We start from the raw sequence: 27,262 nt of genomic DNA, 5'->3' as shown, positions 1-27,262 counted from the left end.
AAGACAGCTGTGTGGTGTGTCGGTTGTTAGCCCAAAGCTCACGTCATGTTAACAGTGATGATTGTAGACATGATGTTTGGGTCACTTTAGGACAGAATCAAATATTTGCTTTTTTTGTGAGTTCTTTGGTAAAATTACAAATGTGAATGGTCAGGGTGGGACATCCAAATGTACCCCAATGAGGCATAACATTATCATCACCTGCCTAATATCATGTTGGTCGTCCTTTTTAATGCCAAAACAGCCCTGACCCCTAAAGGTTTGCTGTGGTATCTGCACCAAGATGTTAGCAACAGATCCTTTATGTCTTGTAAAATGGTGAGGTGGGGTCTTTATGGATCGAACTTGTTTTTTCTCACATACCATGTCAAAAGTAACATCCAGATGGATGGCAGGACCCAAGGTTTTTCTGTCAGAACTTTGCCCATTACACTGTCTCTGCCGGCTTGCCTGGGTCCTATAGTGCATTCTGGTGCCATGTGTTCCCCAGGAAAGCAATGCACATGCACCCGGCCAGCCACGTGTTGTCAAAGAAAAACCTGATTCATCAGACGAGGCCACCGTCTTCCAGTGCTCCATGCTCCAGTGGTGGACAGAGGTCAGCATAGGCACCCTGAATGGTCTGAGACTATGAAGCTCAATAGGCAGCAAACTGTGATGCACTGTCTATTCAAGCCAGCGCGAACTTTTTCAGCAATGTGAGTTACAGTAGCTCGTCTTCTTTTTTTGGTACTGGTTTTATTTTGTTGTATTTATCCGCGACACCTTAAAGGCCGTGAAAATATTGTTGGTCATATATATATATATATATATATATATATATATATATATATATATATATATATATATATATATATATATATATATATATATATATATATATATATATCAGTGTTTTTCACTTCATCTGTCTGTGGTCGATGTAGCTTTAGTGCTGAAAACTGCAAGACAAAAAAGCCTTGAAGGAGTGGTCCCCAATTTAAAATCGGGTGCATTTATTTTATTTAAAGGTACAATAGCAGACTTTTTGATCTCGTGAGAAAACAGCAAGATAACACTGTTGTATAAGAATATTTACAATGGAAGTGAAAAAGTAGAAAAAGACTCAAAGCAGCCTGAGAGCAGTCAGTGAGAGTTCAGTCTGAACAATCAGAAACTTCTTCCATTAATCCTCTCCTGCATTTGCCCCCTCATCATCAAAAGCAGACTTTTACCAGAGCCCCCTCACTTTAATCATTCATGTTAAACTGACACCTAGTCATAAATTGATAAGCGGCTCTACCTTTTTCCGTTTCCTTAGCAGATTTTTTCCCCCTTGCTTTGAATTTGCATACGTGATTGGCCTCTCTTGTACTAATACTTTTCTCATATGTTAATGTAGCCAAGCGAGAGCTCTAATTTAATACATCAGCGATAATGACCCTGTCTGGCCTGAAGATTAGTATGTTTAGTGTTCAAGTGAGAGTGTTTCAGTTCACACATCCTTTCAGCCCTGCACGCATCTCTTTGCATATTCACAGCAGCTCACTGGGATGCAGCTTTGTCTGCTTCTCTCATCTCTCACTGAGCACTACTGATTTTTCAATCAAAATTCCAAAAAAGGTTGACTTGCTAGTCTCTCATGTTTTATTCACAGTAGAACAAAGAAAACATATCAAATGTTTAAACTGAGAAAATGAAGATGTCTTCAAAACGTGGGACTAGAAGCAGCAAAGAGCTGGAAAAGCAGTATTACATTAAAGAGCTGAAAGAACATTTTGTAAATAGTTACGTTAATTGGCAACAGGTCAGTAATGTGACTGGGTATAAAAAGAGCAGAGGTTCATCTGCATCTACAAATTATTCCAGATATTTTAGAATAATGGTCCTCAACATAATATTGTGAAGATTTTGGTGTCATTATCTAGAGTACAAAATTCCATTAAAAGATTCTGAGAATCTGGAGAAATGGCTGTGTGCAAGGGACAAGGCTGAAAATCAGTATTGGATGCCTCTGATGTTTAAGCTTTCAGGAAACAGTGAACAAAAACAGAGCTCATTCTGTCATATATCATTACACGGGCTCAGTAACACTTCTAGAAATCACTGTCTGCGAATGCAGTTCACCGTGCCATCCACAGATTTGCGCGATGGGTTAAAGATCTATCATGCAAAGAAGAAGCCGACCGTAAAGGATACTGTGGGCTGACACATGTCAGGGTGTGAAATATACAAGAGCGTGTCTTTCCAACAGAGCCTGGAATGTTAGTGTCAGTGCAATGGGCAACAAGCAGATTTCTTCATATTTGGACAGGCCTTTACTCTTGTTGGAAAGCAGTTAAAATGTTTTAGTTTTTGGTAAATTTTTTCTTCCATATTAACATTGGGGGCTTCGGTCAAATTCTCTCAGTGAAGAGGAGAAAAGGCTCTGAGTTTGTGTGTCGCTGTGTGTCTGTGTTTCTGTGTGTGCTGTCTCTGACAGAAGTGGGTTACCCTCAGCTAAGAACAAAGCAGGGAGTTTGCCACTTTGATTGGTGATGCCAAAGCCAAGCTGGGATGATTACAAGCTCACAGGGAGCTCCCTGGGAGGCCAGCGAAAACTGATTTGGCCAATTACCAGTACCACATAATAAAAACTGTACTCAATAATCACATCATAATTCAGCATTACTACTTATTATGATAGAAGATGTGCGTGGAAAAATGGACATTACCACAGAGACAAAAGCTTTAATCAAGATTTAAGGAGCTGAGGTGCTATTAAGCGTCAGAGGCAATTACACCTTGATTAAACACCAGATAGGTGAGTGACTGATTGAATATGAGTGATTAAACATGGTGCTGTAGATAGACTATGTAGGGACATTTGTTTTACAGAGGAAGTAGGAGTGAGGAAGTGAAGTTCAATGCTCGAATAAACATTTCTCAAAGCTGAGGTGTGAGTGCACTTGAAAGCTACTTTTTTCCCACTGGTGTAAAGGTTACCAGCACATAGCAAATACCTCTGCTGTTCCCAAATGCTGCTATTACCTGATTCCTGCTAAGACTATAACAAGTACAATCTTCCTGAGCCAAATCATGTGCTTTTCTTAAAAGGTATTGACAAAATGCGCTGCTTTTAAAAAGTGATGTTGCAGTTCAGAAAACAGCAGGTCCTATTACAGCAAAGTGAGGTAAAAGCTTTTCACTGTATTAAGTGCATTCAGTAACAAAAGCACATGAGAAGCCAAGTAATTAACTTTATCTATAATGTATGTTTGATTAACCTATTACTCACCAACCAAAGTACACTCATGACATCACCCACTGGCTTTGACATTTTAAAGCCTCAAAGTGTTAAATGGGAATCAGTGGCGATTGATTGATTGGCTTATGGCCGGGGTGTCCAACTCCAGGCCTCAAGGACCAGTGTCCTGCAGGCTGGTCCTTGAGGCCCAGCATCACCCCAGTGATGCTTTCTAGTGAGCAAAATTTGTAGATGATTAACCAAACAGTCCCTATAAACACATTGTTTTTAATGTGATAGTCAATTATTTAGTACTTATTTTAGCTCTAAAAGCATCATTTGCTTGAAGGTGAAATGAAGAAACTTTATTTTACACTGTGCCCACTGACAGCTGGGACAGGCTCCAGCTCCCCTCCGACCCTGAATTGGCAAAACAGTTAAGAAAGTGGGTGTACATCTGGACCATGCTATCAGGAACACCCACACTCTGCCATTAATTCTTAACATCATTATTCCACCTGCACACAACATGGCTGTTTCCAGCTCTGCCAGCATGCAGCTTTGGAAAAATCCACAAGTTGTGTAAAGACAAATGTGAATACAAATCATTTTTGAGAACAGCCTAATCTAACTTGACGGCCACTGAACTGTCTGTGGACTCTCTGGCCACTCTCTTAAGGCGTCCTTTGTTCACACACACACAGATTGACCTACAGTCAGACTGTAAGATTGTAGATTGCAGAAGATTGCATGAGCGTTACGTTGGATTCAGCTTAGCATCCAAAGCGAGTACATGAGTGGGAGTGAGCTCTTTGGTTTTGTTGACTCCTTTGTTTGGTGCTCAGTAAATGTCTGTTTTTACTCCTGTTTCTTTCGTCACTCTCTTTCCTGCTTATTCTTCAGGGTGCAGGACTGATTGGATATCAAAAAAGCTATTTTAATTAGGTGGTATACATGAGGATGGGAGGGATTACACGTCGGATTACACATTAAAAATAGCCCCTTCCCACTTTGCACGCTTCCCTGTCTCTGTGTCTAATCTGGCTGTTGTCTGAATAATGCTGTTAATCCACAGCAGCTCCCGAAGAAACAAACAAAATCCTCATTTCAGTGTTAATGAACGATAATTATTACAGATGGAGTCCTTCAGGCGTGTTTGTAATTAAAAGACAACTCACACACACAAACGCAAGCGCACAAGGAGTAAACAAGTCAATATTGTGCACACTCCTCCAGAACTGAACAAACAGGCTGTGGGAGTTTTCTGACTTAAAGTAACTGGAGCGATTAACATTTATACCTTCTTCTTTTTTTTCCAGAATATGATTATTCTTAACCTCTGTCTGAAGACATCTCAGTTTTCAGTGCAGAGGAATTTGAAACATGGTGCCGCGTCTCTTCAGGGGAGTGCAGGAGGTAAAAGGGACAAGTGTTTGGTCCACTCATCCCCACAGGCAGCAGCTGGAGCTGCAGCAGAGTCTCAAACAGCTCACAGAGGCAATTTACGGCACTTATGCTCTCTCCTTTCTGAGTCATACCTCCATCAAGGGTTTGCACATGCACAGTTTCAGATCAAGTCTGAATCAAAATGCAAACGGTCTTGAATAATTATCCACAAGCTGCTTTAAAGACAAGATGTTCTGCATAAAAGGACAGAGTACAGAGCCATAACAGCAACAATCTGAGGTATAAAAAGCACCTGTGCAGTTAGCTGTTGATTGACGGGGGCAGGACATATTTTTAATTAGATTGCTTGAATATAAACTGTGGTTGGGCACACACTTTCCCAGAATGGCAACTACACCTCAGTAAGTGCAGTAGAGCTGTTTGTTGGTAATACGGAGTCTAAACACAGTATCTGTGAAGGTTCTCTGTCATCCAGGTCATCGTAGTCTAAGGAGCTTAGAAAGAAAAGCGTCTGAATTTCTTTAAGTTGCTTGAAACTCGTGAAACTTGAAACTCTTTCAAGCAGCTTAAAGAAGTCAAGACGCTTTTCTTTCTAAGCTCCTTAGAATAAACACAGTATATTGATAATGCCTCAGTTAAGCAAAATGTAATGAGCTGTAATAGAATCTAGCTTGATCATTACCAAAAGAGCAGCTAGTGTTCATTGTCATTTTCAAAGCTCTGACACTATGCGTATAGACTCAATCAATTCTCTCCGTGTCTGTGTTTCAGTCACTGTTTTGTGTGAGATTTATTTGATCCTCTGTCAACCTCTCAGTTTCACAGTTCCACAGACGGGTATAAATTCAAACAATGAAATCACTCACTGCAGCTTAGGTTCCACATTAATTCAACACACTGTAAGACTTCAGTGTGTCTAAGTTTACATTTAAACACTTTTGTTCAGGATTCTTTGAGTGTCTCTGTCGCTCTTTCATTGTTCTTATAACCACTGTATGCTTCCTGTGTTGGGCGTTGCCATTATCTCCAATCATTTTCAGCATCAGGCACTGAAAGTCTCTGCACCAGCATCTATTAATACTACAAAGCATGCAACTTGCAAATGCTGACAGTGCGTTATTCTAGTTATTATGCAGGAGCTTAACATGTTTCACTGAGCGCGCTGGAACATAAACACGTTGTGGCTCACACGAGTTTCATTCTAACTGTGGAATTCAGCCTGTGCTTTTTAATCTGTGGTTCACTTTTCAGACTGCACACTGAAACCACAGCAACTGGTAAAAGTTTGAAACTGGGACATCGCGTCATTGTTGTGGTTTTAACATCTAAGTTGCACTACTTGTCTAATTCTAAGGCTTCAGTAGGCTAGATTTGTAGGATAGAAATACACCTGTGTGACCTTATATGAGATCACACAGGGGCTGAGGCACAGAAGCCCATCCGTGAGAGGCCAAATGAAATTCTCGGTTAAGAGGCTGGAAGTAAATCTCAACACAGGGAATGACAAATCAAACAGAACAGCTCATAAGCTGCTGTGAATGAGCATCCTGTCAGGAGGAAGTTGGACTCACTGAAATCTGCCAGTTTGCTGGTAATGAAGGAAGTGCCTTTTATTTGTTATTGAAACCCTCCATCCATTTTTTTGTTCATTTATTCAGTTCAGGGTCGCGGTGGGGCTGGAGCCCATCCATGTCCATGTCACAGGGCGCTGTGCCAGTGTACACCCTCAACATCTGTTTCAGAGCCAACACGTAGACCATTCATGCTTACCTTCCTATAGTCAGTTGCACCAGTTAATCTAACCCCATGCATGTCTGTGGACTGTGGGGAGCACCCAGGGAGACGGCGCTAACCACCACACCGCTGCGTCTCCCCATGATTGAAACCACCTAAGCAAAAGAATTTGCTTTTTAATGTGGGCTTCACGGAGGTTGCTTTGAATTTAGATTTTTGCTGGGAATCTGTGTAGAGCCTACGACATAACCAATGCAAGAGGCCGACATCATTGCCCGCATTCATGCTCGTGCTGCTGTGTTACTGTATGTGTTGATTACCTTGTAGTCATCTTCCATGTTTTCTATGCGGTGTAAACTGATAGCAAGAGCTTCCCACTGTTGCCAAGTACTTGTTGGAGATCATCTGACTGTTGGGGTTTGCTCTGTATTATTGTAGTGTCTTTACCTTACAATATAAACTGCCTTGAGGTGACTGTTGTGATTTGGCACAATATAAGTTGAATTGAATTGGATTTGTGAGTCCATCTATTGATCATTTTTTTCTCATATTGAGATGACGTTAGTCAGTCTCTCACTGATGAAAACTGAGAAGAGAAAGTTGGAAATGCACAAGCAGAATCACCAGGACTGAACAGCCAAGGAGTTTTTAAGTCTGTTAGTTCTTGTCTTTGGGAGAAGCAACCTGTCACTGAACAGACTCTTCTGGTTGTTAATGGCCGTGTGCAGAGGATGCCCAGCATTGTCCATAATGTCCATCAGTTTCTTTAATGTCCTTTTCTCTGCCACTGTCACCAGAGTGTCCAGCTTCATGCCGACCACAGAGCTAGCCCTCCTGATCAGTTTCTCCAGCCTGGATGAGTCCTTCTTTGCTGTGCTGCTCCCCCAGCACACCACAGCATAGAAAAGTACTCCAGCAACCACCGACTGGTAAAACATCCTCAGGAGCTTCCTGCAGATGTTAAAAGACCTCAGCCTCCTGAGGAAGTACAGTCGGCTTTGGGCTTTTTTATACAGGTGCTCTGTGTTGCATGACCAGTCCAGTTTATTGTCCACCCACAGCCCGAGGTACTTGTACTTGTTGACCACCTCCACCTCCTCCCCCTCTATCTGAACCGGCAGTGGACCTGCTCTAGACCTCCCGGTCACTATAGCTGTAGGCCCTTCTTTGATTTCTTGGGAGATGCACGTCAGATTTTGGTGTAAGGTTTCAGAAGGGTTTGATTTTTTATGAGTAGAGATACAGAGACTGTGTGTCTGTGCGCTGTTTACATGTTGCTCTGACATTAGTTTAGTTGGTGTTTATTTTTCAAATCTTATTTTCTTCTAACTTTGAAAAGAATCCATCATGCAGACTGGATTTCTACCTGTGTGAGCCTTTGTTTTACCAGGGGAGCATGTCTCACAGCTGTATTAAGTTAAGTTGCTTTTGAATTCTTAAATATTTTCTTTTCAAAGTAGGATAAATGTTGTTGCTTTTTTGGTATAGAACTCAAATGGATCCAGTGTTGTTGAAACGTTACTTTCAAGCACAGGAATACTTGGAATGTAAGAGTTTGCGCACATCTTTGAGAATTTCCCTCAGTTCTTTTATGAATTCAGGTTCTCAGAATCTCTTGTCTCTTTGTGCAATCCCAGACTGGCTCCATGATGTTGAGATCAGAGCTCTGTGGGGATCATAGCATCTGTAGCAGGACTCCTTGTTCTTCACTTTTTATAACTGTGGCTGTATGTTTGGGCTCATTGTCCCACGGTACAAGGAATTTGGGACGATCAGAGTCCCTCTTGATGGTAGTGCATGATGACTACAAGTCTAAAAAATGCCTGGCATGGTATTGTACATTAAGATGGTGAATACACAAGGTTACGTTAGGTGTCACACTCCCAGAGGAAGCACAATGTGTAGTATTAAACTTAAGATAATAGATAATCATCTTATTTTTGGACTGTGATGTAAGTATGTTGGACTGTGGGAAATAGAGAGGTGCATGGTAAAATGATTCATATTTAATGAAAGCAGACACTTGTTTTGGAAGGTGATCAGAGATCCCATTTGTTTAGAGATAAGAGTGATTCCACCACTTTATTTTCCATTTAAAATGAAAATGGTATCACAAGGCCCCACAAAGAAACATGGGATGGATTTAACCAATGTATTGTAGTTAATCGTCCAGGCCTAGTGTTTGAAATATAACCACACTGCCATGTTGGGTTTTTTAAAAAATCTTTTTTTAGAAACTGGTTACCTTTCAAATAAGGTCACCTACATTTTCGTATCATCACTTCAGTCATCATTGCTGCTGATCCCAACCCTAACTCTAACTAGTGATGTTCCCGGCAACTGTTCCTGGCAGTTTAATAGACAGTGACAAAAAATGTCTATTGTTTTTCTTCATTAATGAATCATAATTTAAATGCTGCTGTTTGGTATGTTGCATTATGCATTATAAACATTGCACATTATATGTGCAAAAAGGGAGAAGAAGGATGAAGAAGAGTCTCTCCAGAGTGTCCTGGGTCTACCCTGGGGTCTCTTCCTGGTAGGACATGCCCAATCGGAACACCTTACCCAGTAGGCAACCACTTGAACTGGTTCCTTTCAATGTGGAGGTATAAGGGCTCTACCCTAAGCCCGCCACCAACTGACTGAACTCCTCACTGTCTTTTCTGTCCGTTGTATCCACAATTGCATTCTTTTGCCTTTAAAACAACTAACAGTAATAATAACAATAATGAAAACATAGCTTTAAAGATTTATGGCCTTTCTCATAAACAATGCTCCTTCTGGTGGCAGATGCTCCATAACATTTAAGACACAGCAATTTACTGGGCATCAATCAAATGTTAAACGACTACCACGTCTGGTACCGACTAGTGCCAGTAGCAACAATTAGTCAACTAATCGCGTACATCCCTAATGAATATATTATTTTTACTTTCATAAAATTTTTCTCTCAAGTCTTGGCATTCAGGGAGCAAAGACTAACTATTCTAAATGACACACTCCAAAAGACACCCGCTTTGCCTTTCTCCAAAATGCAGAATTAGGATAAGGTTATCGCTGATAATGATTTAAAGCTTTTCAATCTAGGCTTTCCAAACAGGAGAAAATTCTATATAAAGAGGTTAAAAAGGGATGGCCATTAATCTGACTCTGACCCTAGATGGGTTGCCTTTGACTGGGTGGATCAAACAGGTTATTTGTTTGTTTGGTGTGATGGATTGCTTTTTGAACATGGAGATGGATGGGAACGTCTATATATTTAATAAAAGCAGCTGCATATTTTGGAAGATGCGTGGAAGGTCACACATGTCCTCATTGTCCATTTAATATAAACTGCTGGCAGGAAATGCATTCATCCAGCACTACACTTAGAAATGCATTGCCAGTAATGTCCATGAAGACTAAATATCTTTTTGTTTTAAAACCTTTAAGTCTTTTGTGTTTCACTGATGGTATATTTAGCCAGGACGAGCTGACCTCTAGTCCCAGTGGAAATGCTGGCATTTTAACATAGCACAATGGAAAGCCTTTGAATTTGCATTCATTTTAGTGAGCCATAAAAGCAACAGAGGTTCAGAGCTGGCTCGGGGACTGTCCAGCAGTGAAATGCCCATAAATAGTGATGATTAACTGCATCTGTGTGTAAATGAGCCAGCCAGTGACACTCTGGCTCATTTTCAAACAGCGGGTTTCACCTTTTCACCATGCAGAGAGGAAACCTGCAAAAACATTTAACGTTGAGACTTACACATACATTTTTCAGAGTACAATGGAGGCTGTATCACAAACACCTCTCTTCCTGGTGCCCTTCACAGGCTACTGTGGGGTTACTACATTACAAGGTCTTTCCGTTGACTCTCCATTGCAAGGTAATGTAGAAGTGTGTGGCCTCATTGTCTGGTGGGATCAACAAGGATGTTTTTTGGCCAATGGAACAGGAGACTATTGATCCAGAGATCACTCGATTACCTTGACAAACAGTCAGAAGATAAGAATAATGTTCGCAGGCAGGCCAAACATTCCAGAAAGATTCATAAATTAGCCTCCAGTTTCATCACAGCTTTAATTAAGCAAATCTGTGCCAGTATACCATTTGTTAGCAATGTCAGGAACCTGTTTGTTATTTGTGGAAAAATGCTTAGTTGAATTATTTAAAGAAGTGTGTTTGTGGAACACAAAAGCATAAATTGCAGTCATGCCAATACACAGAAACTTAGAATGATGCACACATAATAAGCACTTATTTGGTGGCAGGAAGTGCAGAGTTATGGTTAGTGATGCTAATGACTTGCTCGCTGATGTACTGTATTAGCTAACTCTTAAAGAGCATTATTTTCTGCAATATTGTTTTTGTTAAGTATCACGTAAACCACTAACTGATTGCCTGTTGAACCAATTAAAGGTTTGAGATATATAACATCAGAAAATACTGAAATATTCTAATTTTCTAAGCCTGAGGTCGCATCGTCAGTTTGCTTATATTTACTGCTGCAAATGCTAAAGATATTTGAAAATCAGTGCAGTTAATATTGTGCAAATGTTTGGGCTGTTTCAGAAAACGGGCTGAACATTGCCACTTTCTTAAAAACACACAACTGCTGTGGCACCAGATATTTACAGACCAGGACTGTTGTTGTTTATTGGCTTTATTTTACCCACCAGGTGGCGCCAAAATAGTAAGATTATCTGTAAGGTTTCGATCGTACTTCCAAGTTTGACATTTCTTTTCTTTGCACTTTTCTTCTCTGCCTTCTGCGCGCTCTAAAGTACCAAAACGTATCCTTTTCTGTTCTTCACTTAGCTCTTTCTCTCTCCTTGAAGTCGATGCCTTCTGTATCCAGTTGATTCATAATATCAGATCACATTTCCTCTGGCCTTTTGTCTAATGGGCTTTTTGCAGATCTCCTGATTGGGATGGCAAGTGAAATATTTGTGTGTGCACAAGAGAAGTCAAGGTTACCCTTTGATACGCCATCTGATTCCAAATAGCTATATTTTCTCCACATTTATCTGATGAAGACAATGTACCTTTCAGATATGCGTACACAGCTGCAGCTGTGCTCTTTAGCTGTTGCCTTCCCCAAAGTGTCCCCTTGTAGCAGTACTGTATGACTAAGCAGAAACAGCTTGACTAGTACAATGATTGATATCTGATACTTTGTGTCTTACTGAATGCTTTCCGAGAACTGTTTCTCTCCAAGAGGTAAGATCGTCTGTCTTAAGTGGACTGAACCTGAGCTGCCTTTTTGTTTTGTTTTGGGTTTTTTGCTTTTTCTCATCCTGTATTTTTCTGCTTGATCGTTCCCGCCTATGTTTGTGCATGTGTTGCTGCAGTGGTGTTATTTTGTTGTTGTATTGTTTTATGTATTATTCTGTGATATCAGTGGATCTACTACGCTTTGCCAGCTAGATCCCTCCCATGTAAATGCATTGTCATGAAAAACCTTTGAATCGTCGTGTTACAATGCAAAGCTGCAGAGCGCGTCATAAGAACGTGACATGTTTGAAGAAACACTCTACAAAAGATGAATTTGGTTAGAAAAGTTTGCCCAGTAGTTTGGAAGGGGGAAAAAATAAAAGAACTTTTTAAAACACCAATCAGAAGTGTTCGTTTCAGTGGAATATTTCTTTGTTTTCTCTCAAGATCCAAGTTAGTGTATCCCAGAGTAAAAAATCCCACCAGTATTGCCTAAGACTTGAAAGGCCTGCAGCTTTGCAGCATGCTCTTTTAAAAGCAGACATGCTCTTTTTTTGAAGTCCTACTGTGTATTCACCTACCCCTCTCTCTCTCCCTTTCTGCTCTTTCCCTCTCCATTTTTCTTTTGTGAACAGTTGATCAAAGTATGTTTGAGAACTCCATTGCGCAGCAGCAGAGTCCCCAGACCTCGAGGCCAGGGCCGTCCTCGACCCGGCGCGCCGCGGCAACGACTAATTCCAACCCGGGGTCCAGCTGCGTGGACTCGCCCTCCTCTGGAGGACAGCAGAGGCTGAAAAATGCCATTAACCTGGGCAAGGCAGTCGGGGCAAAGGTTAGTGCGACACAAGCAGAAACGGGACATTGAGCTCAGCAGGTCCTGTATTCTTTTACCCTTTGAAATAAGCTCATATAGTGTGACTTATTGAAAGGGACGCAGGTTTAAGCTCTTTTTATTCTTTCAGCTGAGCCGATAAACATTTGTATCAAAACTACCTGCAAAGGTTAAACCTTTCTCTCCTTCTCGTCTCGCCTTCTTTCAGGTCAATGACTTGCTAAGAAGAAAAGAGCCCAGCAACCTCGGAGACATTGGGGTCACGGAGGTCAACAAGAATGTTGGTGCAGTTTGGAGCTGCATGGAGCAACTCAGTGAGACTGCTGCCAGCAGGTATGCACCCTCATATCCACACACACATTCATACTTCATCTTAATACTGAGCAAACCGCTCCCCCCAAATAATTAACAGGCTTCTACGTCAAAAGATTTTAGGATGAATATGTGAAACTCGGAGGCCTTTCCACACGTCTAATTAATTAATAAACCCACTGAAAGACATTATCTTAATTTATTCAAAAATATTCCATTACCTATACTGAGCAGAGGACGTATCTATCACTGCAGAATTGGGCTGTGGGTCAGAAAAGGTGAATAATTTACGATTTTTCCTGTGAAATGTGGCTTTAAATTAATGATGATACATCAGAGGTGCCTGGGAGATGCCTGGAATTGAATAAGCCAGTTTTTCACTTTGAAGTTTTCAGTTTCAGGGGGTTTATTTTATTTTTTGTTTTTTTTGAATATGCCGATTTGACATGTTTATGTACTCTCATAAACGTACTTTGGAGGATTTTTCGTCTGTTCTCCTGAAGATTGGCCGAGTAAAAGTCATTTTTCAGCCGCTCAGGTTCCATTTATCTCCATTCGCTGCACCCAGAAGAGATTTAGCTTCATTTAGCAGCGATCTAAAGATTGTTCTGGACCACCAGCTGGTTCGGCAGACTTATAGCTGACTCACTTCTCATTTTTGAAACGTGAATGCATGCGATGAGGTGCGCAGGACCTTCCCCTGTTCCCCAGACAACGCAAGTCCTGCAAAGCCTCTGACCTCCTTAACAAGGTTTATATTTTTTTCTTGGGTTTTTGATGTTAAAGATGCTGTTTTTGTGACAAAAAGGTGCATTTTCTGAGGACAGACAGCACAGCAGTGCTTATTGAACTGTCTCCACCTGTCAGCTGCAGTGAAAGGTCACACAACAGTAATAATTTGTGATCGCCTTGGCCTCTAGCTACAGGATTACGTGCTGACGTCATCTGGAACAGCTTAAGAATTTAGAGTGTTTTTTGTAAACACGCTCACTCACTGAACTCAGTGAGGAGCTCCGAACACGAGCGAATGTAGGTTTAAGCTCTTGTAGCTTCTCTCCAGCCGCCTTCCTCCTCCGTCACTCAGCTTGTTCTTATTAGTAGGCAAGAGCAGCTTTGAAGTCTGAGTCATCCTGCCAGGTTTCATTCTTCTATCAGCTGAAGCGGCATGCAAACTTTGGATGGCTTTTGTTCGACAAAGTTTCATTCAGTTAAAATATGAAACAATTGGTGGTTCTTTGATGCAACAAACGGCCCCTGACAGGATTCTATTATTTTGCACAGCGGGGCCATCAGCCAATTAGCTGTCAATTTTTCTTGACATGTTTAGTCATAGTCCCGCCCACAGTTTTAATGTGTACCGACTGCAAAATCTGAAGTTCATTTTGCTGCGTTTTTTCTTTGCCTGAATAGTTTGTGCCTATTGTAAATGCAGCATTACATATGGGTTATGTATGGATTGCTTCCTTAGTTATTACAAACCCTAGCTTCAGTGTTTGTTCCTGTATGTAGGCTCTGTGACAGGTCATCTACTTTTATCTGCATCCAAATGCAGTTCTAGGATGTTTTACACAACATAACGTTGTTATGAAGGAGGAAACCATCTATCAGAGCCTAAATTGTTTTTGTAAAGCAACAGACAGTGCCCGAGAGAGGTGAAGAACAGTGCAGGCAGGGTGGAATGGGTGGAGACAAATGTCAGGGGCAATTTGTGACAGATGGATAGTGGTGAGAGTGAAAGGGAAGGTTTACATGATGGTAGTAGACCTGCTACACTATGATTTATGGTTTATAGAGGGTGCCACTGAAAGAGAGACTGAATCTGGAGGTGGCAGAGTTGAAGATTTCTGTTGGGAGAGAACAGGAAAGATCGAGCGGTATGAAGACAAAGTCAGAGAGGCAAGACTTAGATTGTTTGGACAAAGGATGTTGAAGATGAAGCTGCCAGGAAGGAGGAAAAGAGGAAAAGCGCAGGGAAGATTCATGGATGTAGTGAAGGAAGGCATGCAGAGGGATAGATGCTGGGGATAGGCTGAGAAGCAGGTTGATGATCTGCCATGACGACCACCAAGGGGAGTCATGAGGCTGTAAACATGCTGTTTAAGCTTGAACAGCTCTGGTCAATTCAAGCAGCTAAACTTCATCAGCATAAAATATGTTTAGGAATCGATTTCTTCTTTGTGGCAGCATATGGCAGAAGTTTCAACTGTAGTCACCACTTAAACGTTCTCTGTCTGTCTTTCGTTGCCTCCCTTAATCTCCATTTTCCCTTTTCTCCCCCTACCTTTATTCCTCTCTTCTATTCCAGCCACATCACCTCCTTTGACTCCTTCCCTCGGCTGGACCCTCCACCCCCATCGGGGAAGAAGCGCCTCCCTCGAGCACTGAAGACGACCCAGGACATGATGATCTCCTCTGACCCCGTGGTCTCCTCCCCCGACCCTGTGGATTCTTCCTCTTTCCCTTCCTCCCCTGAGAAGACATCCCCCATCACTCAGGAGGAGATAAGGAATGAGGAGGAGCAGCAACAGGGAAAGGAGGAGGAAAAGAGGCCATCGGGCCCAGCAGAGAGGAAACCCGGAGCTGATTCTGAGACAGCTGAGATCAATGACAACGTGGATACAGTGATAGGTGGAGAAGAGGATGGCGTAGAAGTGGGAAGCTCTGATGAAGGCATGGATGAACACAGGCTCCAGCTCCAGCTCTCTGTACCAGACCTCATCAATAAAGATCCCCCTCTGGAGTCCAAAGCCAAACAATGCGATATCTGGCAGAAGGCGCCGGGGCCAGACTCGCGGCTGGCTTCCACTCCCTGCTCGGGCAAAACTCCCTGCCGCATCAGCCTGGGCGAGGATGTCCTGCTGGGGAATGGCGCCCCCTGTAGCAAAGCCACTGGAGGGAGCACTGAAGACATGGAGCACCATCCAGACCTGCTGTCGTTTGAGTAACACACAGAGCTGCGGCCAAATAACCAGTTCAGTAGATTTCAAAAAGAATTTGAAGTTTTTCTCTTAGTGTCCATCCCAGAAATGTGTGTGGAGGTAATTCAAACAGACTGCAGCGAGTACTGCAAATCAAAAATTCACTGCCACTTTTCAATTTTTCAACTCGATCTTCTCTGGGCTTTACTTTAGGAAAAGAGAACACGTACTTCCAGAACCGAGGGCTCTTTATCTTTTTTTAATCTGATTTCCGGATGTGCGATTAGCTGAAAGGTCACGGTAATTACGCCTTGCTTTCTAACACGGCTGATCTGAGGTCAGCTGGGCGCTTCAAGAATCTTGTTAATGAATGAAAACAAAAACTGACCAGCATGAGACAATGAATGAGCAGCAACAGAGGAAATAAGCGGGACTCTTTTTTGTGCAGTTTTTTAATGCTTCTGATTTATTCACTGTGTATTTCTTATGTATATCAGGTGTCTAACATATCATGCCTTCCTCACTAATGTAATGATGATGTAACAATGAATGTTTTAAGTGAGATGAAATATCCTTTAAATGGGCTAAAATGTTACAGACAGTTATTGGCAAGTGTAACCACAAACATTAAATTTTATATTATTTTATCAGTATTAAGATAAAACACTATTGTATTTAGCACCACGATATTTTCGCTCTATTTAAAGGGACATTTCATTGCATTTTTGGTATAAATCATACAAACGCTGCTGCAGCTCAAAGTTATACAGCAATATAATGTACATTTAGACTCATTTAACATAAAACTCAAGTGTTAGGAGTTAGGCGCAGGCTCGGGAAAAGAAGACGGAAGTGAGGGGTGGAGAGGCGGAAAGGATGTGAATGTGTAAGATGGAAAAGGTTAGCGAGGAATTTCCTTTCAGTTCAGTCGATATGAAATGTCACGCAGCACTTTCTACTGCAGGAGGGCGAAGCCTTTTGACCCTCAGCTTCACCCTAAAGAAATGATTCCTGTTCCTTCTTGAGCCAACCTGGAAGAGAACTTTCTCCAAAATGGATTTTTGGAACACACTTAAACTTTTGTTTCAGTTATATTTATATAGCGCCAAATCACAACAACAGTCACCTCGATGCGCTTTTTCTTGTAAGGTGAAGACCCTACAATTACAGAGAGAAATCCCAACAATCAGACGACATCTGATGAGAAAGCACTTGAGTGAGACGTAACGTCCGGCAGAACCAAGCTCGGGGAGGGGGGCGGGAATCCAAACCTACATGGCCCTGTGTAAAAAAGCGTTCGCCCCCTAAACCTAATAACTGGTTGGGCCACCCTTAGCAACAACAACTGCAATTAAGCGTTTGCAATAACTGGCAATGAGTCTTTTACAGCTCTGTGGAGGAATTTTGAACCACTCATCTTTGCAGAATTGTTGTGACTCAGCAACTGTTTGTACCATAAAAATTTGATTGCCTGGAAGGCGAAGGAGCTGTGTGTTTGGATCCAGGCTCATAATTTGACCATAACTGAAACACCAACATGATAAAGATTTCCAAAATCATCTTCCCGCTGTGGCTGAACTGAAAGCGAATTCCAGTGATCTCCACAAAATCCTGATGGAGAGTCGAAAGAGAGACGGGTGGAGGGACGGGCAGCTTTTGGAGGGAGGGCTGCTGGAAAGTTGTTTCTGAGCTGAGGAGGAGCAGGATAATTAGCTGTCAGCAGAAAGAGATGAAAGAGGTGCGTTTTTATTTGAGCAGATCATTAAGTGACAGACCAAAGACAGAAGCGATTGGCTCAGTCAGACATGCTGTTTTTTGTCACATTATTTTAGTGAGAAAGCAGGAGCGAAGATTTCTGCAGAAGAGAATCTCTCTCATTTACTTTCACTTCATCGGCTCTGGAAAAAAGAACCCAAAGCCTGTGTATTAATACCTTTGTCGTAGCAGTTCGCATTTGAAACTTTCTGACTCAGAAAGGGGTTTTTTTATCACTGTAAGAGTAGCACAATCAAGTTGCCATGGTTATTGTAGCACAAGCAAAGCTGTATTTTTATAACACTACTGTGTGAGCATCTGTTCTGCAGATCTGTGCGAGTGGATTAAAGTGGACTTTTGAACTGTGGAAAGTGAACACAAAGATCCCAATGCCCAGACACTGAAAAGAACCCATTTTCTGCGAGTGGCCTCAGTGAGTGACCTGCTGTCCTTGTAGGGATACACTAAAAATATCAAAGAGCTCCCAGAGGACAGCGAGACAGAGGCACAGCCAGCGTTGGTCATGGTCAGGTCGTGCTCGGCAGAATGAGAGGAATGTTGGAGCTAAAGAGAAATAGATAAAGGAAGCTTTGTCTCAGTCTGTCTCTCTCTGACTTGGTCTTACTGCCATCTACCACCACAATAAAGCAGCTGATGTCTCCCATTAAAGAGTTATTTCACCCAAGTCACAAAACATAATTGTCCCATTAGCTTTAACAAGCAACCTGCAAGACACTGTGGAGATTTTCTGCTGTTTTCAGCACCCAGAGCATTGCTCATGAAGTGAGAGTGGCAGATGACAGGTGGAAATGAAAAGTAGCTTTTTTTAAAAAAAAAAGAAAAAGAAAAAAGAAAATGTGTAAACTGACCCTTTTAGGTAGATGCAAGAGTGAAAAAGTATCATTTACTATTACAAAAAAACATAACTACTGACAAACACTGGTGTACAGCATGAGCAGGGAAAATATAGCCACCATTATTAAAATGGGTTTCTTAAACCAAAGCAGTTTGTTATAGAGGATAGCTAAGGCTGATGATGTCAGGTATCCCTAATATGGTCATTTAAGTCCCACCCACTTACTGTACAAACTTACTGTTTGTGAGAGGCAACCAGTCAGAAGGAATGTGGCTTAAAGTGAGGGGAGGGCTTGTGTTTGGCCTGATGAGCTGCACCAGCATGAGGTAAATGAGGATTTTCTTGAACAGCAAATATTACAAAACCTCCAAGAATATAAATCTGTTGTATGAAACGTGAGCAGAAGCCCTGCCCACTTTAAATGGCTCAGAAAAACTGAAATCTGTCAAGTAACGACCAAAACTCTTTTTTTTTCATGTTTATGTAGAGCTCATCGGTCCCTAAATGAAACAAAAACCACCCTAAAATAAAAATTGTTACTTGTAGCCTGACGGTCGATGATAAGCCAAGTGTCTCTCAGCACGGAGATGAACCACTTATCAGAGAGGCTTTGATGTGATCTAACAAACACGCAGGAACGGATTGATAACAGCCACTCGGATTGAGTCAGAAGGTAAAAGCAATGCAACGCGATCATTAGTTCAGAGAATGCAAACGAGCAGCTTTACGAGGACACAAACACTAAAAAGCTGAATTCTTTTATTTGCTGATGAAGGAGGAGCAGTGTACTTTTTATGGAAATGTTGTAAGGCTATTTTTGAAAATTCTGTGAAAATGCTAATCACTTTGTTGCTCTAACAAATGAAGGAAAGAGATTTATTTTGATATACAGTCAGAGGCAATCTGCGTTATTTAGCTGCTGCAGAATTTGATAAATGGAGAGGAAGAAAATGACCACCCTTTGTCTGTGACGTCGTGTCTTGCTTTTGTCTTTTCAACGCTGGTCGACATGATTTCAGCAGACATGATGAATGAAGGAAGCTGAGTGCTGCACGTGGAGGCTTTTTCAAAACAAGCCCAAAGACTGGGACCTTTTAGCAATTCTGCTTTAACTGTTGCAAATTATGTGACTGTCTCTTTTTTTATAATGAAAAATCAAAATGATTCAATAATTTTTTGCCTTTTATCCTCCTAATGTAGTTTTTTTTTTTTTTTAAGTGGGGAAATAATTCCTCCAATGGCTGTAATCTTCTGAGAAAACAAATCTGAAAATAGACTTAATCATGAACCACTTTTTGTCTTCTGTGTCTTTTTCAAAGCTTAACAAGACCTTTTCTTCATCATTTGTTCTGGGAATAGTCTGTGTTTTGTCTTTCCTTCGGCTCACGCCTGCCACTCAGTGACTGCTTGCACAGAGCTCTCATCCTTATCAGTTCCATCAGTCAGCGTTGATGGGCCCCCGTGTGTCCTTACTCTGTTTGATGGATCATACGCTCTGAGAGGCGCGGCGGTGGCGGGGATTCTAGAGCGGAAACCGCTCTGATGTTTAATTCATCTATGTTTGTCCTAATTCGTGAAACTCCTGGTCACTGGCCACCCCTGGTGTAAACAACCGGTCAGCTCAGACGTGTGTGCAGGTCTTGTTGCTGTTTAATAATTCAGACGTGATGCACTTATTGATTTTCTACAAAAGAACCCAGACCTTCATGCATAATGAATCATCTAGGGCGCGAGATAGCTGGGTGCAGTTTCTCGACCCAACAAGTTTCTCTCTGCTGTGTCCTGCTGAGCTTCTCAGCTAGTTTTGTATAAGGAAGCGCCCCCAGCAGTATGAACGAAGGTCATGCTGCGGTTGTTCTCGAAAGATTAATTTTTATGTAGTTACTCAAACTGAGATTGAGCTGAGATACTCTGCATAGCTTGAGCTTATATTTCACATATTGCAACTTGGTAGCAGTGTTGGGGAGTAACGGAATACATGTACCGCTGTTATGTATTTAAAATACAAAATATGACAGGCATCTTAACACAGGCAGCTGTAGCTAATTTGGTGGTTTTTTTTGGTGCAGCATGCTAAACAACCTTGCTAGCATTAGTTACTAACTGTGTTGTCCAGTTATGATCTCTTCTGGCTCTAGTATCAGCATAGCTGCATCCAAAAAGATAATGTTATGCCTCCAAAACAACACAAAGTCTGAAACCAGTCTGTGATATCCCAGTGGCTATGGCAATCTTTTATATACTGTCTATAGTGCAGTCCACCTCATAGACACCTATGTTGTGAGATTGCCGCATTGTGCTCCAAAGCACAGGCTGGGTCTGACTGAGCCTTCATGAGTACATCCACAGTATGTTCTTTCCATCACAGCCTTATTTGTATGAGCCGGTCTACAAGGCACGGAGAGATTTGAAAAGAAAATTAGGACAGACAGAACAAAGCTGCTGCTTCTACAAATGAGCTCTTCCATGAATGCCTTTCAGAGCGTTGTGAAAGTGAATAGATGTTCACATTGATTATCAAAAATAAATCCCATAGTGAGCGTGAAGCCATAATATGATATGTAATACAGGCTGTTCTATTATCTGATGAAACGAGCAGTGTCTTCGCAGATGCTTCTTGCTGCTAGGACATCAGAAAAGTTTGCTCACTGACTCCAGCCCTGTGATGAAGAGGTATGTGTCAAACTGATGAAAGGGTGCACAGCTGTGCCACAATAACAGCCAAATTCTTTCTAAAAGTAGGCTAAGAGACATTTTTGTAAGGAGGAGTAGTCGGTGTAAATCGTCCTGCCTTCTGACTATGAAGATGACCTTTTCCAGGATAGCTTTACTTTGTAGCCTGGGGGATTCCAGCTTCTTGAACAGAGGGTAAATATTAGTAAACTCATTATTAACAGTGCATTAAATGTCTGTTGTATATTCTTAGCAACCATTAACTGTAGTTTTAAACAGGAGCTTTTCTAGGATTTTTCAAATAAGGTGGCACATGGGGGTCCAGAGCCAGTGATGGGGTGGCAGGGTGTCTTTGTATTGAGTTAACCTGCGCATGTCACGGTCCTGGGTCGGTGACCCAGTGTTTTGAGTTTTGTATCATTATTGAATTTTGATTTTGTCATAGTTTATCTTTTCTAGTATTTTGGTTTCTGTTTCTGTGTTCTATGGTCTGCTGTATTCCCTAGTCAAGTCTGCGTCTGTTATGTTTCCTGTTTTACTTTGAAAGTCTGTGTCCCATGTCAATGTATTGAGTCTCGCTTCCCCTTGGTCTTGTCATGTCAGATTACTCCCAGCCGTGCTCTCCTTGTGTGTCTCATTTCCCTCGTTATCCCTCAGTGTATTTAAGTCCCGTGTTTCTTTTTGTCAGCGTCACGTCGTCTGTGTTACATCCCTCATGTCATGTCAGGTTAATGGGTTTCAGGATTGTTGTGCAGTTCATGTTCCTGTAAGTGATTCATGTGTTTCATCATGCACTCTGCACAAGGTCCTGCTCATAGTCATTGCCAGTCTTCCTACTTTGTCATAGTTAAGTCACAGTTTTCTTAGTTTAGTTTTCCCAGTGTAGGTTCTACTTTAGTTTCGCCACTGCCCGTGCTGCTTTATGTTGCCCCCTGTATCAGCCATAATAAAGGCTCGCCTTTTGTTAAAGTTAGTTCTGTCTCCTCGCCTGTGTCCACACCTGGATCCAACACACACACCTCCGCACGGCCTGCCTCCACCAATCATGGCAGCGCAAAGGAAAGTAGTTAGGAAATGATAAGCACTGAACCTGTGAGGCCACAGCAGGAGTTCATTCTTTTTGTTTTACAGTGGAAAAAAAGGATGTAGCAAGCATTATGTCACCCGCTGATTTGTAAAGTCCTTTCACAAAGCCTGGATTTGAATATTTTTATGCCATCACAGTCTTGGTGTTTTGAAATCAGCTGTGAGCAGGTGCTCAGAGTAAACAATCACTTCTGTAACTACCAGTCCATTTAGCCCATTCCCTGGTTTTCCATTATATCGACACTCAGACTGTATGATCTAAAAAAGTAAAGTACCCTTGCCCCTCTCTAAGTCAGGTAGCAGTAACTGAGTCAGTTAATTATGTAATAGTATATGATGTGACCGGTGTTTTAGTGCTACTTGGCTTTAAAGGCACAGTCAGTAATTTTTTAAAGATGACTTAATAGAAAACCAGAATGTTTTACTCGTAAATATACATTGATTAATGCATAACAAATTGATGTTTTCTCATAAACTTAGAATTAATCCATTAAAAGTAAATGGGAGCAGGTATCAGTTTGTGGAAGCCGCCACATTGCCCCAGCATTTTAAATACAGTAACTAAGATGGACTGAGATGGATATTCTGCCTAAATGTGGATATGTGTGTGGTTAGAGAATGGCCACACACGTAGTATGACTTATATGTTACTTTTAATTTAAAGTTCACAAACTCTTTCAAACAATTTTTGATCATTTAACATTTGTAGCTGTATGACGCGTCTTTCTCATTCTGTCTTTATCCCCCATCACCACTCCTCTCATTCCACCCTCATGTTCACCTCCTCACCTAAAGGCTTATCTCTTGAACTGAAGTCACGGTTCTAAAACATTTATCTATTTTCACAATTGCTAACATAATGTCAGCTTATGTTAGACTTAAAAAACAGACAGTTTCAGTAACGCTGGCTAACAGTTTGTGTATTTGTCCTTTAGGAGCCACCATAGTTAGAGTCATGGACTTGAATTGGTTGACTGCAATTTGCAATCTCCTGACATCTAGTGGTGAGATTTTGCACACTGTACCTTTAAAAACATTGTACCAGTTTAGCATTTCAACCAAAGCTTGGCCCCTGAGAACACCCTGATGAATATTAACTCTGGTGTTGTTATTAAGCCATTGATCTCTGACTTTCTTTATGCCTACAAACACACCAGGTCCTCACAGTGTGGCTTGGATCGTTTGTGGTTAGTGAACAAACTTGTCTGGGATCTCATCACGCTGAACACGTACAAAAGTTTTCTCATCCTGTGTGTGATTCTCATATGTGGGCAGCACTCTCGACCCTCAAGAGAAAACATGTTTTCCAACCCATTAGTCACTGCCAACTGGCAGGATAGAGTTCTTATCACGTTTATTGATCAGCATGGGAAAAGATTGAAGTTTTTTATTTGTGTGTGTGTGTGTGTGTGTGTGTGTGTGTGTGTGTGTGTGTGTGTGTGTGTGTGTGTGTGTGTGTGTGTGTGTGTGTGTGTGTGTGAGAAAGGGAGAGAGAGAGAGAGAGGTAAGAAAAGGACTCTGTTGCCCCTGTCAGGCAAACAAAGCCTCAAACCAGCTTTAGCCACACTGTAAAACCAAAACTGTCCCCATTAAAGCTGCTTGTTGCTCTTAACAAAAGCAACTGCAACACAACAGCGCACCAGAAGTGTTCTTCCAAAGTTCTCAAGTGTCCCTGGTGTTCGCAGATTATTGCTTATTGAAATGTTTTGTTATTCAGTGTAAGTGAACAAACAGTTCCTAAACTGCATTTTAGTGAGATGTTTGCTGAATGAACATCACACTGATGAAACAGCATTAGATTCAAGTGTTTTCTTTTTTACGATGTTACGCTTATGTGCACTCATAATAAAAATCATGGCAGTCCCTGATAGTACAGCTTATTACTTATGTTTTTTGGTGTTTTGGGGGGTTCCAGTCAGTTAATCACCAGGTTTTTAAAAGAAAAAGACACAAGAAAATATAACGTTGGTATTTTGAAAGGTAGTGCTTACCTTTCAAGAAGATGCTTCTTATATTGCAGTTACACATTACCTATAAGGGTGCAGACTATATTAAGTGCTTTGGGGTGACTGCTGTTGTGATTTGGTACTATATAAATAAAACTGAATTGAATTATATCATATTATTTTTGGATACTTAGATAATATTTATGAGCCATATCATGAGATCATTTATAGCGTCTGTCTTTTTAAAATACCTTGCAAGTAACTAACATATAAATTAGTATGATTTGTTTCTCCTTTGCTTTAAAGCTGACAGTCATCATTATCTACATTTTAACTGTCACGAGGAACAGGTAAACAATACTTTCAGTGTTACACCAGTTCTGAATAATTACAGGGTAATGTTGGTAATTTAGAATCATGGGGTTTGTTATGAATTATAATTATAGTTTTTAGAGGAATGTTTATTTTACTTTCTGGTTGTTTGTGAAGCCCCTTACCACTGACATATAAATCATTCACGCATAAAAAAGCATCAAACTCAAGAGATGAACCAGTGTTGTGTCCACACATAACAGACAACTTACCGAAGAAACAAGTTTAAATTGTATTGTAATTGCAGCCTGTCACAAAAAAAAAAACATGATTTGTTTCATTTCTTTAGTACATCTATGAAAAATGATAAAGATAACATGGTTTGACAAGCATGAAATAGTATCTTTGCAACAACAAGGTGATTCAAAAAGAGCTACTAGCCAAAAACCTACATATTTCAGCATGGGCTGTAGCGCGTCCTGAAAATGTGAAGAAACTGGACAAGTGAAGGACAAAAGAAGTTGCCGGTGTAAAAACTATCCACAGCAGATGAACTGTATCTGAAAGTCTTTTTTTTTTTTTTTCAGAAATAGGGGGTAAAAATCCAGCAAGGACCTGATACACGAGCTGAGAGAATCATCTACTGTTCACTGAAGCTTCATCAGAAACAGTCTCAGTCTTGATGGCTGTCAAGAAACCATTCTCAGGAAATGGGGGGGAGGCTTAGGTATGTCAAATTACAGGCAACAGATATGGAGTAGTGAATCTAAACTGGAAATTGCTGGTTCAAGTATGTACAGAGGAGATCAGGAGAGAGGTGAGTGTCTAAATCTGTAAAACATGCTGGGGGCTCTGTCATGGTTTGGGATGAATTTCACTTACTGGTGTTGTGGATCTTATAAAAACTTGTGGACTTTTGACTGTAGAAAAGCACTGATTGCCATGAATGGCTGTGTGGCAGGCAGGATTTGGAGACGAGAGACGGGAGATAAGCTAAAAAAAAAAAATCAGCTTTGATGCTGCACTCAAACAAAATACACAACAAATATATATATAAATATATATATACATATATATATATATATATATATATATATATATATATATATATATATATATATATATATATATATATATATATATATGTATATGTATATGTATATACAGTGGGGCAAAAAAGTATTTAACCAGCCACCGATTGTGCAAGTTCCCCCACTTAAAATGATGACAGAGGTCAGTAATTTGCACCAGAGGTACACTTCAACTGTGAGAGACAGAATGTGAAAAAAAAATCCATGAATTCACATGGTAGGATTTGTAAAGAATTTATTCATAAATTAGGGTGGAAAATAAGTATTTGGTCACCTCAAACAAGGAAAATCTCTGGCTCTCACAGACCTGTAACGTCTTCTGTAAGAAGCTTTTCTGTCCCCCACTCGTTACCTGTATGAATGGCACCTGTTTGAACTCATCATCTGTATAAAAGACACCTGTCCACAGCCTCAAACAGTCAGACTCCAAACTCCGCCATGGCCAAGACCAAAGAGCTTTCGAAGGACACCAGGAAAAGTATTGTAGACCTGCACCAGACTGGGAAGAGTGAATCTACAATAGGCAAGCAGCTTGGTGTGAAAAAATCAACTGTGGGAGCAATCATCAGAAAATGGAAGACATACAAGACCACTGATAATCTCCCTCGATCTGGGGCTCCACGCAAGATCTCATCCCGTGGGGTCAAAATGATCATGAGAACAGTGAGCAAAGATCCCAGAACCACGGGGGGACCTGGTGAATGACCTGCAGAGAGCTGGGACCAAAGTAACAAAGGTCACCATCAGTAACACACTACAACGGCAGGGAATCAAATCCCGCAGTGCCAGACGTGTTCCGCTGCTGAAGCCAGTGCAGGTCCAGGCCCGTCTGAAGTTTGCCAGAGAGCACATGGATGATACAGCAGAGGATTGGGAGAATGTCATGTGGTCAGATGAAACCAAAGTAGAACTTTTTGGTATAAACTCAACTCGTCGTGTTTGGAGGAAGAAGAATACTGAGTTGCATCCCAAGAACACCATACCTACTGTGAAGCATGGGGGTGGAAACAGCATGCTATGGGGCTGTTTTTCTGCCAAGGGGACAGGACGACTGATCCGTGTTAAGGACAGAATGAATGGGGCCATGTATCGTGAAAGTTTGAGCCAAAACCTCCTTCCATCAGTGAGAGCTTTGAAGATGAAACGAGGCTGGGTCTTCCAACATGACAATGATCCAAAACACACCGCCCGGGCAACAAAGGAGTGGCTCCGTAAGAAGCATTTGAAAGTCCTGGAGTGGCCTAGCCAGTCTCCAGACCTCAACCCCATAGAAAATCTGTGGCGGGAGTTGAAAGTCCGTGTTGCTCGGCGACAGCCCCAAAACATCACTGCTCTTGAGAAGATCTGCATGGAGGAATGGGCCAAAATACCAGCTACTGTGTGTGCAAACCTGGTAAAGACCTATAGTAAACGTTTGACCTCTGTTATTGCCAACAAAGGTTATGTTACAAAGTATTGAGTTGTATTTTTGTTATTGACCAAATACTTATTTTCCACCCTGATTTACGAATAAATTCTTTACAAATCCTACCATGTGGATTCATGGATTTTTTTTTCACATTCTGTCTCTCACAGTTGAAGTGTACCTCTGGTGCAAATTACTGACCTCTGTCATCATTTTAAGTGGGGGAACTTGCACAATCGGTGGCTGACTAAATACTTTTTTGCCCCACTGTGTGTGTGTGTATATATATATATATATATACACACACATATATATATTATATATATATATATATATTATATAATATATATATATATATATGTATGTATATGTATATGTATGTATATGTATAATGTATATGTATGTATATCATATATATATATGCCTATATGTATGTAGTATGTATATGTATATGTATATGTAATGTATGGATATGTATATATTATGATATTTATATATGTATATATATATGTATATTATATGTGATTATA

The 27,262-nt window shown here is 41.0% G+C and overlaps 1 protein-coding gene across 3 annotated transcripts in view; it reads left to right on the top strand.

The window, feature by feature from the left end:
* Nucleotides 1-18,699, top strand: part of LOC113008767 (capon-like protein) — a 164,684-nt gene extending 145,985 nt beyond the window's left edge. For all 3 annotated transcript variants that reach the window (XM_026146485.1, XM_026146483.1, XM_026146482.1), the window contains exons 9-11: nucleotides 12,182-12,378; nucleotides 12,587-12,711; nucleotides 14,996-18,699. In XM_026146485.1, the coding sequence (XP_026002270.1) occupies nucleotides 12,182-12,378; nucleotides 12,587-12,711; nucleotides 14,996-15,635 (962 nt within the window). In that variant the 3' untranslated portion in view covers nucleotides 15,636-18,699. The remainder of the gene's footprint in view (nucleotides 1-12,181; nucleotides 12,379-12,586; nucleotides 12,712-14,995) is intronic.
* Nucleotides 18,700-27,262: the final 8,563 nt, after the last annotated feature.

Source organism: Astatotilapia calliptera, chromosome 17 (genome assembly GCF_900246225.1).
Source record: "Astatotilapia calliptera chromosome 17, fAstCal1.2, whole genome shotgun sequence".
Classification (NCBI taxonomy): domain Eukaryota; kingdom Metazoa; phylum Chordata; class Actinopteri; order Cichliformes; family Cichlidae; genus Astatotilapia; species Astatotilapia calliptera.
This window is presented reverse-complemented; position numbering and strand designations above follow the sequence as displayed.